Source organism: Mytilus californianus, unplaced genomic scaffold (genome assembly GCF_021869535.1).
Source record: "Mytilus californianus isolate M0D057914Y unplaced genomic scaffold, xbMytCali1.0.p SCAF_8, whole genome shotgun sequence".
Classification (NCBI taxonomy): Eukaryota; Metazoa; Mollusca; class Bivalvia; order Mytilida; family Mytilidae; genus Mytilus; species Mytilus californianus.
In genome coordinates, this window is record NW_026262734.1 from 93,610,078 (window position 1) to 93,625,812 (window position 15,735).

General features: G+C 32.0%; 1 protein-coding gene and 1 long non-coding RNA gene across 2 annotated transcripts in view; both read left to right on the forward strand.

Annotated features, from left to right (window-relative positions):
- LOC127713090 (protein moonraker-like) overlaps positions 1-15,735 on the forward strand; it is a 37,647-nt gene that overhangs the window by 10,382 nt on the left and 11,530 nt on the right. Inside the window, exons 2-8 of the mRNA XM_052219707.1 lie at positions 6,729-6,886; positions 7,863-8,193; positions 8,888-9,049; positions 11,840-12,048; positions 13,336-13,560; positions 14,155-14,320; positions 15,178-15,228. Of these exons, the coding sequence (XP_052075667.1) occupies positions 6,729-6,886; positions 7,863-8,193; positions 8,888-9,049; positions 11,840-12,048; positions 13,336-13,560; positions 14,155-14,320; positions 15,178-15,228 (1,302 nt within the window). The remainder of the gene's footprint in view (positions 1-6,728; positions 6,887-7,862; positions 8,194-8,887; positions 9,050-11,839; positions 12,049-13,335; positions 13,561-14,154; positions 14,321-15,177; positions 15,229-15,735) is intronic.
- On the forward strand, positions 10,054-11,603 carry LOC127713116 (uncharacterized). The gene is made up of 2 exons (XR_007987461.1): positions 10,054-10,547; positions 10,695-11,603. It is a non-coding gene; the product is annotated as an uncharacterized LOC127713116 (long non-coding RNA).

Genomic DNA, 15,735 nt, shown 5'->3' on the forward strand with positions numbered 1-15,735 from the left:
TTGCATACAACGCTAAGCCTTCCTGTTTGTTGAACTATTTTTACTTTCTAAATTAGCTGGATGTTCATATTGTATTCCCAGTTTCCTGCATCTCATATATATGTGATCAGCAAGAGGACCATTCTGATTGTTAAAAGAAGAGTTTGAATTTACAGTGAGCCTGTTTAGAATAATGTTTTGATCAGGTTTTTCATTTTGATCTAAGCATAAGGAACCATAAATAGGATTGTTAAGTTGATAATCTAAAGATTTTGTTATTTTCTAGGATGCTATTTAAAATTTGAGGGGAGATCACTGCTCAGCAGTATAAATGTATTCCTGATCATCTTCTGTTTGTGGGTTTCTACATCAATTTCATGTACTAATTCAGAGTCAGTTTTATGTCATTTTTGCATTTTGTTTTATTAGCTTACTTTTCAAGTTTTTATACGACTGCAAAATAAGATTCAGAATGGAAATGGGGAATATGTCAAAAATTTGCTTTCGAGTAATGCAATCATGTCGCTGTTGTCCAAAGACACATTTGGTTTCCGGACAATAACTTTAGTTTAAGTAAATGGATCTCTATGACAATGTATGAAATTGTACCAGAAGGTTCAACTTCAATTCACAAAAGGAAGGTTAGAATTGATTTTGGGGGTTATCATATGGTACCAACAGTTTAGGAGTCAGTGGTCAAACACAACATTTTTGGGTTGTTTTTTCCATAATTATGGGGTTTTTTCTCCAAAAATTTACCATTTTTACATTGATTATTTCTCATTTATATATAAATGCAACAAATACTGATATGGCAGGAGATACACACGAAACAGGGTGTGTAAATTATTTTATCGGTAATTTGGGCATTTTTTCTTTGATGTGTACTTCTTGATAATGTCTACGTCAGTATCAGTGAACTGGTCATGATGAAGAAAATATATTGGGTCAGTTCGCAATTGACATGCATGAGTGCACCGCAAAAGGATCTTCTTTCCCTTTAATTCACAAAATTGCACTTGATTTTTTTTTGCAGAAACGCACGAGTTATTTCATGAATGAAACACTTGTCATTGTCATGATCATGATTGTTTGAAACTTTCAGTAATAAAAAGTTAGTTTAGCCTTTTTGAACGATTCACTGATTGTGTGAAAATTTGAACAGGAAATGTACGATAAACCTGATAAAATTGCGTTATATCTGCAGAATTATTGATAGCTTTCCTTGCTATTCACAAGGACATATAACTAACATATCGTCCATGCTATTCCGATCTGAGTTTTTATTCATACATAGTCTGGCATGGCTGGTGCTGTTCCAAGTTGTCTTCTTTCTCTGCATGTTTCTTGAGAAGTATTTGTTTGACCTGGTCAGTCACTATAAAGTGTTACAATTCATATTTAGACACAACACATAAATAGTGACCAAAAAGGTACCGCTTTCACATGTATGACATGAGAGAATCTAGAAAAAAAATTAAATGTACACATAATTTTTTCAACATTTTTGTGGGACTATCATATAAAATTAAGGAGATATGTAGTTGGAGACTGCTGCTGAATAGAATTGTTCGGGCTCACCTGATACCTGTTTTCAAATTAGTCCATATTAAAGTTTGAAGGGTCCAAAATTAAAATATGTTTGATTTCAACTGACATAAAATTTTTGGTGTTTTTTATATGCTAAATCTACATCTGTGGTTTATCAGGCTGTGCTTGGCGAAGCATTTTATTGCTTTTTTGTTTGTACTTTATTTTATTTTGGTCATGAAAATTAACTTGTAGTTGTGAAGTTGCTTATATTTTTATATAATTAGATAACTTCACATGGTGACAACACTGACGTTTTCGTAGATTTACTTTTTCCCGGGAATGCTTCATCTGTTGATATATTCTCATTGTGAACGATTTGTGTATATTTAAATATATTAACCAATGTTGAAAGACATGTATAATGTCAAATCATAACAATACAAATTGTTTAGTCTCAAAGAAAACTTGTAAGATTTCCGCAGTTATTTTTGTTGAATAGGTGCAAATTGGGTACTCGGTGCAATTTGGGAACTGTGACGTTATAGCCATAAGTGTTTATTGCTTTAATAGGTTGAATTGTGCACCTGATAAAAGTATTCAGTAGAGGGAAAATGTTTAAACTGACGCATAAAATATACAGCCGACTGCGGGAGGCAATTATTTATATTGCATCCAAATAATGTGTCAGCAGCTTGAATTTGGAAGGATGTAGCCCACATACTTCCCTATACCTATCAAAAGTCATGGTATTATCATGGGTTATCATAACTCCATATTCCCATAAAATCCTATTTTGGACAATATGGGTGCATACAATATATATGTACCTATAAATGTATCACTCACACTCGAGTCTTCTTTTACAGCTGTTTTATGATTAAACTTACAGAGTGAAAAAAAAAAAACAGTCTCCACCTCCTGGGACTGTTGAAGGTAGATATGTGTCATAATTAATGACAAGATTTGTTGAGAGTTTGTCAAAGGAAGTACAGGATATTTTTTGTTGTTGAAAACTTTTGTTAAGTTTTGAATTTCACCTGCATTTTTCTGTGAGCTACAGGAATAACCGTGATCACATTCAACAGTAACTGTATAACCAACTTCATTATCACTGTAACTTGATATGGGAAATTCTGTAGCAGATGAATAATAGTAGTCATGGTCAACCAGAGGCAGTGCCAGAGGCAGAGCACCGGATTTTACTACCTCCCGAAATTTATTGCTTGCAGAGGGTTTTTCTGTGTTCCCATGGCTGGACGGAACTTTTACACTACAAATGTTATCATAAATTATGATATTGTAACTTTTAAATGAAGTACCTGTGGTTATTTAGGAATTTTGTCACTGATATAAATGGGAAGATGAAGCAGACGATGAAACATGCATGGCGTAAGATGTTGTTGTCCAAACTTCGGTTATTTCCGTGGTACAATAAAATTTAAATAAACTACACAAGTTACTAAAATTTCTAAATTCTTGTTTTTGTAAACAAATAAAAATTAATGTCGTATTTAAATTGAATTTATTCCGTTTTGTCCCGTTTTTTCAAGATCGCGATTAAACGAGAATCTGGCAGCCATTAAAAATATAAGGGTTAAACTAATGTCCTGACAATGTCCTGACGGATATTCCAATGCTAATTTCGTTTTCATTATTTGAAGAATTGACTTTATACTTGGAGCCAAGCAAGAATACAATATTTTTTTAATTAATATAAGGAAAAAAAAAGAAAAAAAATATTTTTAAGAGTTAGATAACTTGATTTGATCAACTTCGAAAAAAAAAATTAAAAAATCGTACGAGATTTAACGAGAGTGACGAAACTTTTTAGATTGGTCATGTAGAGAGAGTTATCGTTCTTTATTCCAATTCGATGCTTCTACCATAAGTGCCAGCTAAAGCTGGCATAATATTTACTCCCAGTACAGACAAACCTGCACATCTGCATAATAACAATTGTCATAATAGAAGGGATCCCCTGATTTTGGCGATCCCTGAACATGGTATAAAATTTTATTCCAGTATTGTTAGTTTTTTCAAAATAATAGATGAGCATGATGAGTGTATACCAGTATTGTTAGAAATAATGATGCTCTTAAATTATGGTATACCAGTATTCAGGTATTAAAAGTAGCCTGATGCAACAAAATATTTCATTATGATCAATAGTTAGCTGATCTTTCATTTTCCATGTTTACAATAAAGAGCTAATAAATGAAAAAAAAACGTTCATTTAATTTCATGAAAATCTGATGTATAGTTTTTTCAAGAAACAATATTTTGAAGTTGTTGAATATGTAAATTCTTTTGACTATTATCATGATTATCATGATTATTGGACCTTTTCTATGTTAATGTTTTATAAGTGTAATCGCACGAAAAACTGTTAAAAAACTAGATTAAAACTGGTGTTTGTTTATTTTTCCATCTCTTGCTGTAAATCCATGACAATTGCCCTCGACATACTTGTCGAAATTTTCTACATACAAGTCCAACTTATCACTGCTTATATTAACTAACTTATATGACTGATGAAAAGAAGTTTAATCCAGCAGAATACAGACATGCCAACTCACGCCAATGATAAAAAGGAGGTCAATCTCCCAGAAAAAAAAACCTGGAAACTTACCCCACCGATACTATAACATCATGAACATGTATAACATGTTCAGCGGTATATTTTTTATATTTTAGCATCCCATTATTATATATTCTATATTTTTTTGGCCCATTTTTTTTTCAGCTGGGTTAAATGTGTGCATACTGCATATTCTATATACAAAATATATATATATATATATTATCCATGTTATCTATGGGGCGAGTTTGTGGGTCTAGTTTCAGCAGGAATTAATTCCTTTTCATCTGTGTGACAAGTTGGTGTGATTCGGTTTAAAAGTTGGGGCGAGTTGGTGGTGTTACGGTCAGAAATTGACTTTTTAATTCATGAAATTGTAACCAACAAAAGACAAAAATCAATAATAAATTTAACAAGATTTATTATACTATTTTACAAGAAATATTATACAAATTGAAATATCAACTTAACTGTTAAAATATATGTCCGATCCTTAGTCTTTTCTTTATCCGGAATTCTTCTCTTAACTAAAACTGAATATGTCCAATAAGTTCACAATCTACATGTAGTATGAATGGAAGTAGTTAACGTAAATAAAAATGTCAATCCAACAACTCCAGAGAACTTCTGAAAATACAAGTATATTTAAAATGTATAATCTGCCCGTCTTACTTTGGTGTCTGTATATTTGGAAAATGTTGTTTGTGCTGTATTTAGACCCCTCTAACAAGAAATTTGTTTTGCATGCACACGTATAAAAATTTCGGTTTTTATCCAACGCAATCATAGGTTTGAACGTTGTTTTCAATTTAGACTTGTTTATATTTTTTCGTTTGGGCTTGTATTATATTTGCCTTCGGGTTTATATGATCCGTTCATCCTATTTTGACTCCTCAAAATTCAAGAGTCTATCCTAAATTGAAGTTATATTGTATGGCTTTCCAAATACAGTTTCGATTCCTAACATCACTGAACATGCTGAAGAGACATTATTTGTCGAAATCCGGATATGGTGTACAAAAATCTTCGCACCTTTTGTTTGCGGTATATCATCTTTTCCGCAAGTTAATTGTTTTCTGTTTAGTATTAAATTTATAATTAAGATCCATTTATTACATTGGTGATCTGTTTATTTGGCAATCGCCAATGGCAGTCAGCAGGGTTTAAGAACATTTGTTGTTCGACCTGTTAGTCAAATGCGTTTTGTTAAAATATACTTTTTCACTTTTTTGGTCTTTTGGAAAATGTTGTTTGTCATGTTTGTGCTGTATTTAGACCCCTCTAACAAGAAATTTGTTTTGCATGCACACGTATAAAAATTGCGGTTTTTATCCAACGCAATCATAGGTTTGAACGTTGTTTTCAATTTAGACTTGTAAATATATATATATATATATAGTTGTCACGAAAACTTCTAGAACACTGTAGAAGGGAAACTCCTAGAAAACTATAGAACACTATAGAACTTAAACTTCTAGAAAACTAAACTTCTAGAAAACTAAACTTCTAGAAAACTATAGAACTGAAACTTCTAGAAAACTATAGAACTGAATCTTCTAGAATACTGTTGAAAGTTTAAATTACACATCATAGATTATGATCATTACAGAATTATTATGCAAGTCAAATAGAAAGTTCTAATCATTCCATCAGTATCTATGATTGTTCCAGTGATTTCTAAACTGCACAGTTATAACATTATTTTGCAAACAACTATAAGGCCACACAAAACAAATTAGGCCAAAATAAATAAACATGATAATAACAATATCATAACAGAGGAAAGTTGGTGAGTTGTCTTGATTCTTCTGCCTTCAGCCTTCTGCAGTTTTTAATTTTCTGAAAACACATATATATAATGCAATGACTTGCAATGCATATGTAAGATTTTTTTTATTTGTCATTACCTTATCATGTTTATGATGAACCTTAAATTTCTCTTCAGACTTCCTGAAATATATCAGACAAATCTGACAATTGTTTTGCTAAGGAGACAACATGCACAAATATTTACCTTTCACTAGCATGATTAGTCCAGGTGTTTGCTAATGATCATGATGATAACAGATTTTCTCCAAATTTTAATTGAAAGGATGAATCATTGTAGTTTGTCTGACCGATGTCTGTTTGACAGTCCTTTGTCATGTTTGTTGATTTTAAGGAGCTTAAGTCTTCTCCAAAGTGATGAAATAAATTCACATTTTTAGAGCTGCTGTGTAAATATATATATATATATATATCATGTATGCGTCTGTTTGTTTTGCTCACACATTGTTGTCAATATAATGGAATTCTATGCAACTGTCATACAAGTGAGAGGTTTAGCTAGCTGTAAAACCAGGTTTAATCCACCATTTTCTACATAAGGAAATGCCTGTACCATGTCAGGAATATGACAGTTTTTTCCTATTCATTTGATGTGTTTGAGCTTTTGATTTTGCCATTTTATAAAGGACTCTCCGTTTTGAATTTCCCTTGGAGTTCGGTATTTTTGTTATTTTACTTTTTTTTGTAATTTTTCCTTATTACAGCCATTGTACACAATAAAGCATCAGTGATGATACCAGGACAGAATCAGTTACTGTTTAATCTTGATGTCAGAGCTGCTGTGTATATTTGTAATTTTTTCTTATTACAGCAGTTGTACACAGTAAAGCATCAGTGATGATACCAGGACAGAATCAGTTACTGTTTAATCTCGATGCACATCCTCAACCTTACCAATCTGCAGTCCAATTTCATCATCCTAGAGCAATAGTATTGGACAAAGGGGGACCAATGGCACCAGACTTTCAGGTGAGGCTCATACATTGACATATTTGATGACTATAAAATCTTATACTGTAAACATGAATGTTTTGATGGGATGTTATTTTCAACATTTCTATGCATAAAATGTCCATGGAGAGGGGGGGTAAATTTGCACAAATTATTTGCAGGGTTGGAGATATTTTATGCACAATATTTGTGATTATGAAATAAGTAAAAAGACCCCCTGATTGAAAATTTTATTGTTCGCAGTTTTTATATGACCGCAAAAAATTTCATATATTGGTATCACGTCGTCGTCTGCGTCAGCTTCATCCGATTACATTTGGTTTCCGGACAATAACTTTAGTTTAAGTGTATGGATCTCTATGAAATTTAACGAAAAGGTTCAATATCACAAAAGGAAGGTCAATGAAGGTTGGGATTGTTTTTTTCAAAAGAAAATTCTCTTCAAATATTATTTTTTTTGGAGGGGGGTAAAAACAAAAAAAAATTTTGCCTCAAGATTTAAGAAATTGTCAATTTTCCAAAGAAAAAAATTCGAAGTCACAATTTATTTTGCTAATTCTTTGTATATAGCTATAGTCTGAAAACAGATTTACTAAGTATTGCGCAACAGGACAGTGTATTGCACAACAGCAAGAAATCTTCAATTGAATATAAATTCAAATCATACAACCAATTTCAAGTTCTTTGACTACATTTATTTGTGTCAGAAATCAATAATGTGTTAAATATTTAATTACAATCCAAATTCAGACCTGTATCAAGCTTGAATATTGTGTCCATTTTTGCCCCAACTGTTCAGGGTTGGATCTCTGCGGTCGTATCCAGCTGCGCTCGACGATGCAAGTTTATTAAATTATGAAGCAAGCGTTATTCAATGTACTTTATCTCATGATTTCACCAGTAAACATGGTAAAGAATACGAATAATTGAATACTGAAATACATAATATACATGTAAAAAATAATTTTATATTTTATATTGTTTTTTTTTCCAGCATATTAACCAGCGTCATCTCAATGAAAGTTCCCAATCAGTAACTGGAGGGATGAATTTCTCATCATTGTCTGAAGATCGTTTATCATTAGCTGTCAAACTAGCTCAGAGAGATTTAAGGAAAAAGAAGGAAAGAAGTCTACAGCGGAGTCGATCTCCTTCTCCAAAGGGAAAAACCAGAATAATTCCTGGGAAAAGATACTGGGACAAACAGCAGGCAGCTACAAATAAATCACGACAGATGAAGATAAAAGAACATGATAAAAACCGTCATCCAAAAGATGCTAGAACACAAACACCTCCCAGAATGCAACAGAGTAAAGCATTTCCTGGTTTGTATTGCACTAGACTTTTACATTCTACAATGCATTCAAAATTTAATGTTTTACAATTTAAAATTCCCTCTGCAACGTTTCGTTACTGATTATGCTTAATCAACACTATACTGGGTCCTTATGTATACATGTCATTGGTACTAGTTTATAGATTTTACAGTTGGTAACTGTTTAGAGGGTATTCATCAATTTTTTTTTCAGCTGATCTTTTAAAAGTTACCTGTGATTTTATTCAATTATAACAAATTTCAAGTACACTGAAATGGTACATGTATCTGTGATCACAACAGTGTTCTTCCCAGGCCCTTAAAGCACCATGGACCCAGGGCCTATATTATCTGAGCGTGGTCCTATATTTCTGGCCTGTGGTGCTATGTCTTTATGGTAAACAAATTATATATCTGTTAAATTTTATCCGACATCTTTGCTAAATATTATGTGTGGTATAATATTCCAGGTGAATTTTAACCAGCACATTGATTGTTTACAACATGTTATTGACTTACCTGATAAGGTTGACCTGTTATTGATTGAATTTAATCAATAAATTGGCACTTTTAACTGGATTATTTTGTGTTTTTTAATGGGTTATTGATAAAGAGATATAGGCCTCTATGAATTAATATGTGTACAAAATGCCATTTATTTTACTACTTACAATGTAATTTTACCATAACTTATTCTATTTCAGCAACAACTAATTCTCCTCCTACTAGAGATACAGACTTTAAGTTGTATCCAGTCAAACGATCAGCACCATTAGATCAGCCTGCTAAGGAGATAGAGAGATTACAAAGAGAGATGGAGGGCTATTTACAACAAATACAGGTCATTGAACAGCGAGTTCTTAGAGGTATATACACACTATCATGACTATGAATTGAAAAAAAACACACCTAAAATCTGAAATTACCTTTGTAATTAGAAATTGCCTCTTCTATGTGAAATATTACTAATACAAAACATTGTTTGTTGCCAATTTTCCTTTTTGTAATGATAAAAACCAAATTATCTGTAGTTTTCTCATTTGAAAGGAAAAAATAATATATATCTATTTAATGCTGCATTACTTATACAAAACGAATGTTGTACATGTATTATTACTGATCTAACAGGAGAAAATTTAATTGGAAAAGAAAATTATTTATAAATAATAATAAAATAGGTAGAAATTATTAAATACATTTAAGGATGTACACCTCTGAGGAGCCAAAAATTTCTAAAATTAAACTTTTTTTCTTAACCTGATTTTTGGGTTTATATGACTGTAAAAAAATAATTTGTGAAGAAAAAATCTTATGGTGGTGCACTTCTTTTTTTGCTATGGCCCTTTGAAAGTACCTTATTTTGATGATTTTCCCATTTTTCAACAATTTTTACCTATTTTTGGGTATTATCGTGAAAAAAAAATCACAGTTCCACAATTAAACTTTTTTTCATACTTTCAATAAAGATGAAGTGGACCAATCTGAAATTTATAAATTTAACTAAAAAAACTATAGGTAGGTGTTAATATAAGAAAGTTTTTTCATATTTTGATGCTTCTTTGTGTCAAATTTACCATGCTGTCAATTTTTTAAATTTGTGATTTTTCTCAGTTTTAAGAACAAAATGCATATTATTTCAACTTTTCTGTTATAAATGATTGAAAAAATACATATCTAAGAAATTTGAAAAGAAAAAAATGATATGGATGTACATGATTCTGGTAAAATCATTTTTTGTACCCCTCACCCATTTTCTCAAAATTTTGGCTAAAAAGACTGACTTGATTGGTCGTAAAATTTGAAAAATTGATTACTCAAAAACTACTCATTGTAAATACAAAATTTTTTCACAGAGTTAAGTTTAATTATAACATTTTTGTCGAGCCTGCGACTTTTGTCGCAGAAAGCTCGACATAGGGATAGTGATCCGGCGGCGGCGGCGGCTACGGCGGCGGCGGCGTTAGCTAACTTCTTAAAAGCTTTATATTTTAGAAGGTGGAAGGTCTGGATGCTTCATACTTTGTATATGGATGCCTCATGTTACGAAGTTTCCGTCAGTCACATGTCCAATGTCCTTGACCTCATTTTCATGGTTCAGTGACTACTTGAAAAAAAAGTTAAGATTTTTTGTAATGTTAGATTCTCTCTTATTATAAGTAATAGGATAACTATATTTGGTATGTGCATACCTTGCAAGGTCCTCATGCCCGTCAGACAGTTTTCACTTGACCTCGACCTCATTTCATGGATCAGTGAACAAGGTTAAGTTTTGGTGGTCAAGTCCATATCTCAGATACTATAAGCAATAGGTCTAGTATATTCGGTGTATGGAAGGACTGTAAGGTGTACATGTCCAACTGGCAGGTGTCATCTGACCTTGACCTCTTTTTCATGGTTCAGTGGTTATTGTTATGTTTTTGTGTTTTGGTCTGTTTTTCTTATACTGTATGCCATAGGTCTACTATATTTGGTATATGGAATGATTGTAAGGTGTACATGTCTAGCGGGCAGGTGTCATCTGACCTTGACCTCATTTTCATGGTTCAGTGGTCAAAGTTAAGTTTATGAGTTTTGGTCTTTTCTTCTAATACTATATGCAATAGTTCAACTATATTTGGTATGTGCGTACCTTGCAAGGTCCTCATGCCCTTCAGACAGTTTTCACTTGACCTCGACCTCATTTCATGGATCAGTGAACAAGGTTAAGTTTTGGTGGTCAAGTCCATATCTCAGATACTATAAGCAATAGGTCTAGTATATTTGGTGTATGGAAGGACTGTAAGGTGTACATGTCCAACTGGCAGGTGTCATCTGACCTTGACCTCATTTTCATGGTTCAGTGGTTATAGTTAAGTTTTTGTGTTTTGGTCTGTTTTTCTTATACTGTATGCCATAGGTCTACTATATTTGGTGTATGGAATGATTGTAAGGTGTACATGTCTAGTGGGCAGGTGTCATCTGACCTTGACCTCATTTTCATGGTTCAGTGGTCAAAGTTAAGTTTTTTCAGTTTTGGTCTTTTTTTCTAATACTATATGCAATAGTTCAACTATATTTGGTGTATGGAAATGTTTTATGATCTATATGTCAGTCACGCAGGTTTTATTTGACCTTGACCTCATTTTTACGGTTCATTGCTCAGTGTTAAGTTTTTGTGTTTTGGTCTGTTTTTCTTAAACTATAAGCAATAGGTCAACTATATTTGTTGTATTGAAGAATTGTTAGCTGTACATGCCTGCCTAGCATGGTTCATCTGACCTTGACCTCATTTTCATGGTTCTTTGGTCAATGTTTAGTTTACTTGGTTAATGTTAAGTTTATGTGACAGTTGTAATAAAGCTTTATATTTAGGACTATCAACATAATATCAATGATTAGTAAAGAAGGCGAGACATTTCAGCGTGTGCACTCTTGTTAAAATTCATTGATATTTTCCACTTGTATCACATATTTTGGAAATAATTTCGGAACGAGATTTCAACGAGACTGAAACGTCAGAAGAATACATCCTTAAGTGAAGTGATTTGGTTTCTTACACAGGTCTGTTGTTAGTAACAGTAAATGAATAGGGGACAATCTAAATTTTACCTTGAAATGAAAGTATGTTCATTATGATATTCATAAATGCCATACAATCCAATTTTATTTTTTTACAGATCAAAATGTAGAATTTCTCCAGCCTTCAAAAAGTCGGAAAAAAGATGGATACTTGCCACAGGAAGAAGATGAAGTTAGGAAGAAATTACGATCAGAAGAAACAGCTACTCGTGCTGCCAGACAAATGTATGTGCTTCGTCAACAAGTTCGACAGATACAGCAGGAATTAACAAAGACCGGCACAGATAAAACTAAACACACGAAAAAGGTGATAAAGTTTGTACACAACAACAACAACAGTACTTTATTTTATATGTTTTAAGAGGGTTACACAGTTAGCTAAACAAAAACACCTTTATTGCAGAATTATAAATGATGTTCTTGAGGATCAGTTAACAGAGAGTACTATCTGGCTGGATTGCACAGTAAAAATTTGTGACCTTAAGCTGCATGAACTTTGAATATTTGTATTAAAAAATTGTCTGCACATAAATGAGTACAGAACATCCATTATTGCTAAAAAAAACTGTGAATTCATTATAACCATTAGGTATAATTTTTATACCCCTGCACTGAATGAGAATGGCTGTATTGTTTACCACTCTCTGTCATATGGAACTTTCATCACAATTTTCTTAAGGATGTTCTGTTTCAAAATAACAACCTATTTAAAAGACCATTATAAATTGATTATATATAAATAATAGAACTTAAAAAGTAGAAAAAAAGACATGTCCTTGTTTTGAGATATAATCGATTCAAAATTTGGCAGGAAATGATTCTCTCTAGATTTTTCATACATTTAACATTGACACTTTTTATCTATTAAAAACTATGAAAAAATAACAAGGATTTCATAAGATTTTCAAAAATAGCTTTTTAAACTGATTAATAAATTTATGAAAAGAAAAGTAGCGATTAGTAGGCAAAAATTTTATTGACACTAAATGGATAAAACAAGAGGATTCTGATTATCTGACAAAAAGTCAAAAAACCAGAGTAGTGAACATTATTAAGAATTTGAAATCAGATCTTTCTGAGAAGCCAACTTCCTGCGTCCATGCTCCACTTTGTAATGCTTTAACATCTTAATCACTCATCAACTAGCTGTTAACGGAATACTTATATATTCTTCCAAATAATGGTCACATATGAAATTTTGTTACATTTGTCTTCTTGAAATTTGGTATAGCTTCATGTGAGCATGCTATAGGGTGTGATACCTTTTTACATTCATCCTTTATCAACTTCCTGTTAACATACACTTATAGTGCCGCATCATTTGCCAGTAATTAAAGTACACATTTCAACTCTTCAATGAGCATTACTGTAACATTTGCTATAAGTAAAAAAAAGATCTGCCGGAAATTGTAGGTAGAATTGGTTAAAACGATATCAATTTTTATCTGTCTACATTTTTTTTAACATAAATTGGCAGTGATATATATAATTTGTTTATAGGGATATGTAAGAAAATATTTATAAATGATATAAAAAAATCATAATTCTACCAGATTTTTCATTTTAATAATACATTTTTATAACTTGATTACAGAGCCAAGCCATGGCAAGACTGGCAGCAGCACATCGTTATGCAGTGAGAACTATCCAGGCATTTGTTACAAACCTACCAAACACAGATTTACACAGTGGTCTGCCTTCTTCATACCATGAGTTAGCTCTTTTGATCCGCCAGATGTCACTACTCAGTACACAGCTAAGTACTGATGGGAAATCAACAGTACAAGAAGACCTAGTCAAAATGTTGGACAGAGTAGATGTAAGGAAGTCATACATTTTTAATTAAATGTAATTGGTTGCCATTTTGAAAACTCACAAGTTATCTCCCTTTTCCAATTTTAGTCAGCAAACCACATCGCTCAGTTGACCTACATGATTTTAGGCCCAGATGTTTTCTGATTTTTTGAAGAAAAAAGATTTTGCATTTTTGCTCTCAAGAATTGAGAATTCATTGGACTGAATACAATCTGTGAATGAATGCATAATCTTCCAGCAGTCTGGTTAATTGTTAGAAGCTTACAATTTTTATTCAGCTACTTATAAGTCATGTTATAGACTGTTATGAATGAATGAAGGTTCACTAAATTCAATTAGTTGCAGCTACAATTATAAAAAAAATTCAACAGTGTAGTTAGTAATTTCCATTTACTACAACTATATGTTCTGTTTTAAACATAGAAAATTTATATAACTTTGAAGAGTACAACTTTTCATTTATTACCTTAAAAACCATTCTCATTGAGAAGCTTGAGAAGAAAAATTATCACACAGAAAAATTGAAGCAAAATGTAAGAAAGTAGTAATGAAAGATACATGAACATATCACTTATTAAATTATTATTCTATTTTGAAGGAGCTGAATAAAGCATGGTGTGTAGAGGTTACCAAGCCACCTGTTATTGAGACAACACAAGAAGAGGTTACCAGTAGAAGAAGGAAGTCTCCTGCATCCCGGCAAATACCTCAGCCTTCCTTCAGACCAGCTCCACATAGAGGGAAGGAAAATAAACCTGTCAGAGGTAAAAAAAAACACGGAAAAGAAATCTTTGCTTGATAATAATTTAAAATGAGAATTTCTTTTATATCTAGTATATCAATTGCAGCCGATTTAAAATAAAATTGAGAATTAGAAACGGGGAATGCATCAAAGAGACAACAACCCGACCAAAGAGCAGAAAACAGCCCAAGGCCACCAATGGGTCTTCAACACAGCAAGAAAATCCCACACCCAGAGGTGGTCTTCAGCTGGCCCCTAAACAATAATGGAAAATGGACTTCATACTTAACTCCCAAACATATATATTAACCAAAATTAAAATACATACAAGACTATTGCTTACATCCACTTTAGTGAACTTTAGTAGATAGTTGTCTCATTGGCAATCAAGCCTCATCTCCTTATTTTTATAACAAAGGCCAGAGGTTCCTGACTTGGGACAGGCGTAAAAATGTGGTGGTGTTAAACATGTTACCTGATTAAGGAGGTTGGCTGCTCTGTTTCAAAACAACAAGTTTTTAAAAAAACAGAAATTGATAGTATATAGATATTTGAACTAAAAAAGCAGAATAAAATGAAAGGTCTTTGTCCTTGTATTTTAGATAGAAGCTATTGAAAATTTGGCAAGGAATGATTCTCTAGATTTTTCATACATTTAAATATTTTACACCTAGGGGTTAGTGGGTTCAGTTTTTAATGTCACTACATGGATAAAAACAGAGGATTCTATATATCTGACAAAAAGTCAAAAACAAGATCAGCGAACATCTTCAAATACAGTTTTTGTTTTAAACATATACAAGTTATTGGTACATCACAATAATCAATTGAACATCTAATGTCAAATATTATTGTAAATTGTCAATTTATTTGTAATAGGTGTTTTAAAGAAGCCAGCTATTAAAAGAAGTAATGTACAAAAACAGCAAGGTAGGGACAGAAATCAATCAGTGAAGTGAAAAATGAGAATTTTTAATGGTGAAACCCAATTTGAGGTGGTACATAACACTACAGGGAGATAACTCTTTAAAAATAAGCTGAACATTTTACTTACGTTCCATTGTTAAGGAAATATTAGGCTCCTCAATGATCAAAATTAGTGTTTGTCAAACAGCTATATATCCAAGAAATTTTTCCGTTAATGTTTGTGGTTCAAGTTTTTTGAAATTTTTATATTTTTGTCAAATGGTCAACGAAAATATTTTGTCAAAATTTTATGAAATTAAATTAGCCAATTTAATTTAGTCCAGTTGTTTGGTACCACCTTAAAGCTTTATATCAAAAAATTTGGTCATAAAACATAATTTCCAGGATAAAATACTTAGAATAAATAAAGTGAAAATCAGTATTTCATGACAAGAAGAAAATTGTTCGTTTCTGTTGTTGGGCTAAGGACAAAAAGAACTCAGTATCAAAAGATTGATGTCAGATAAAATA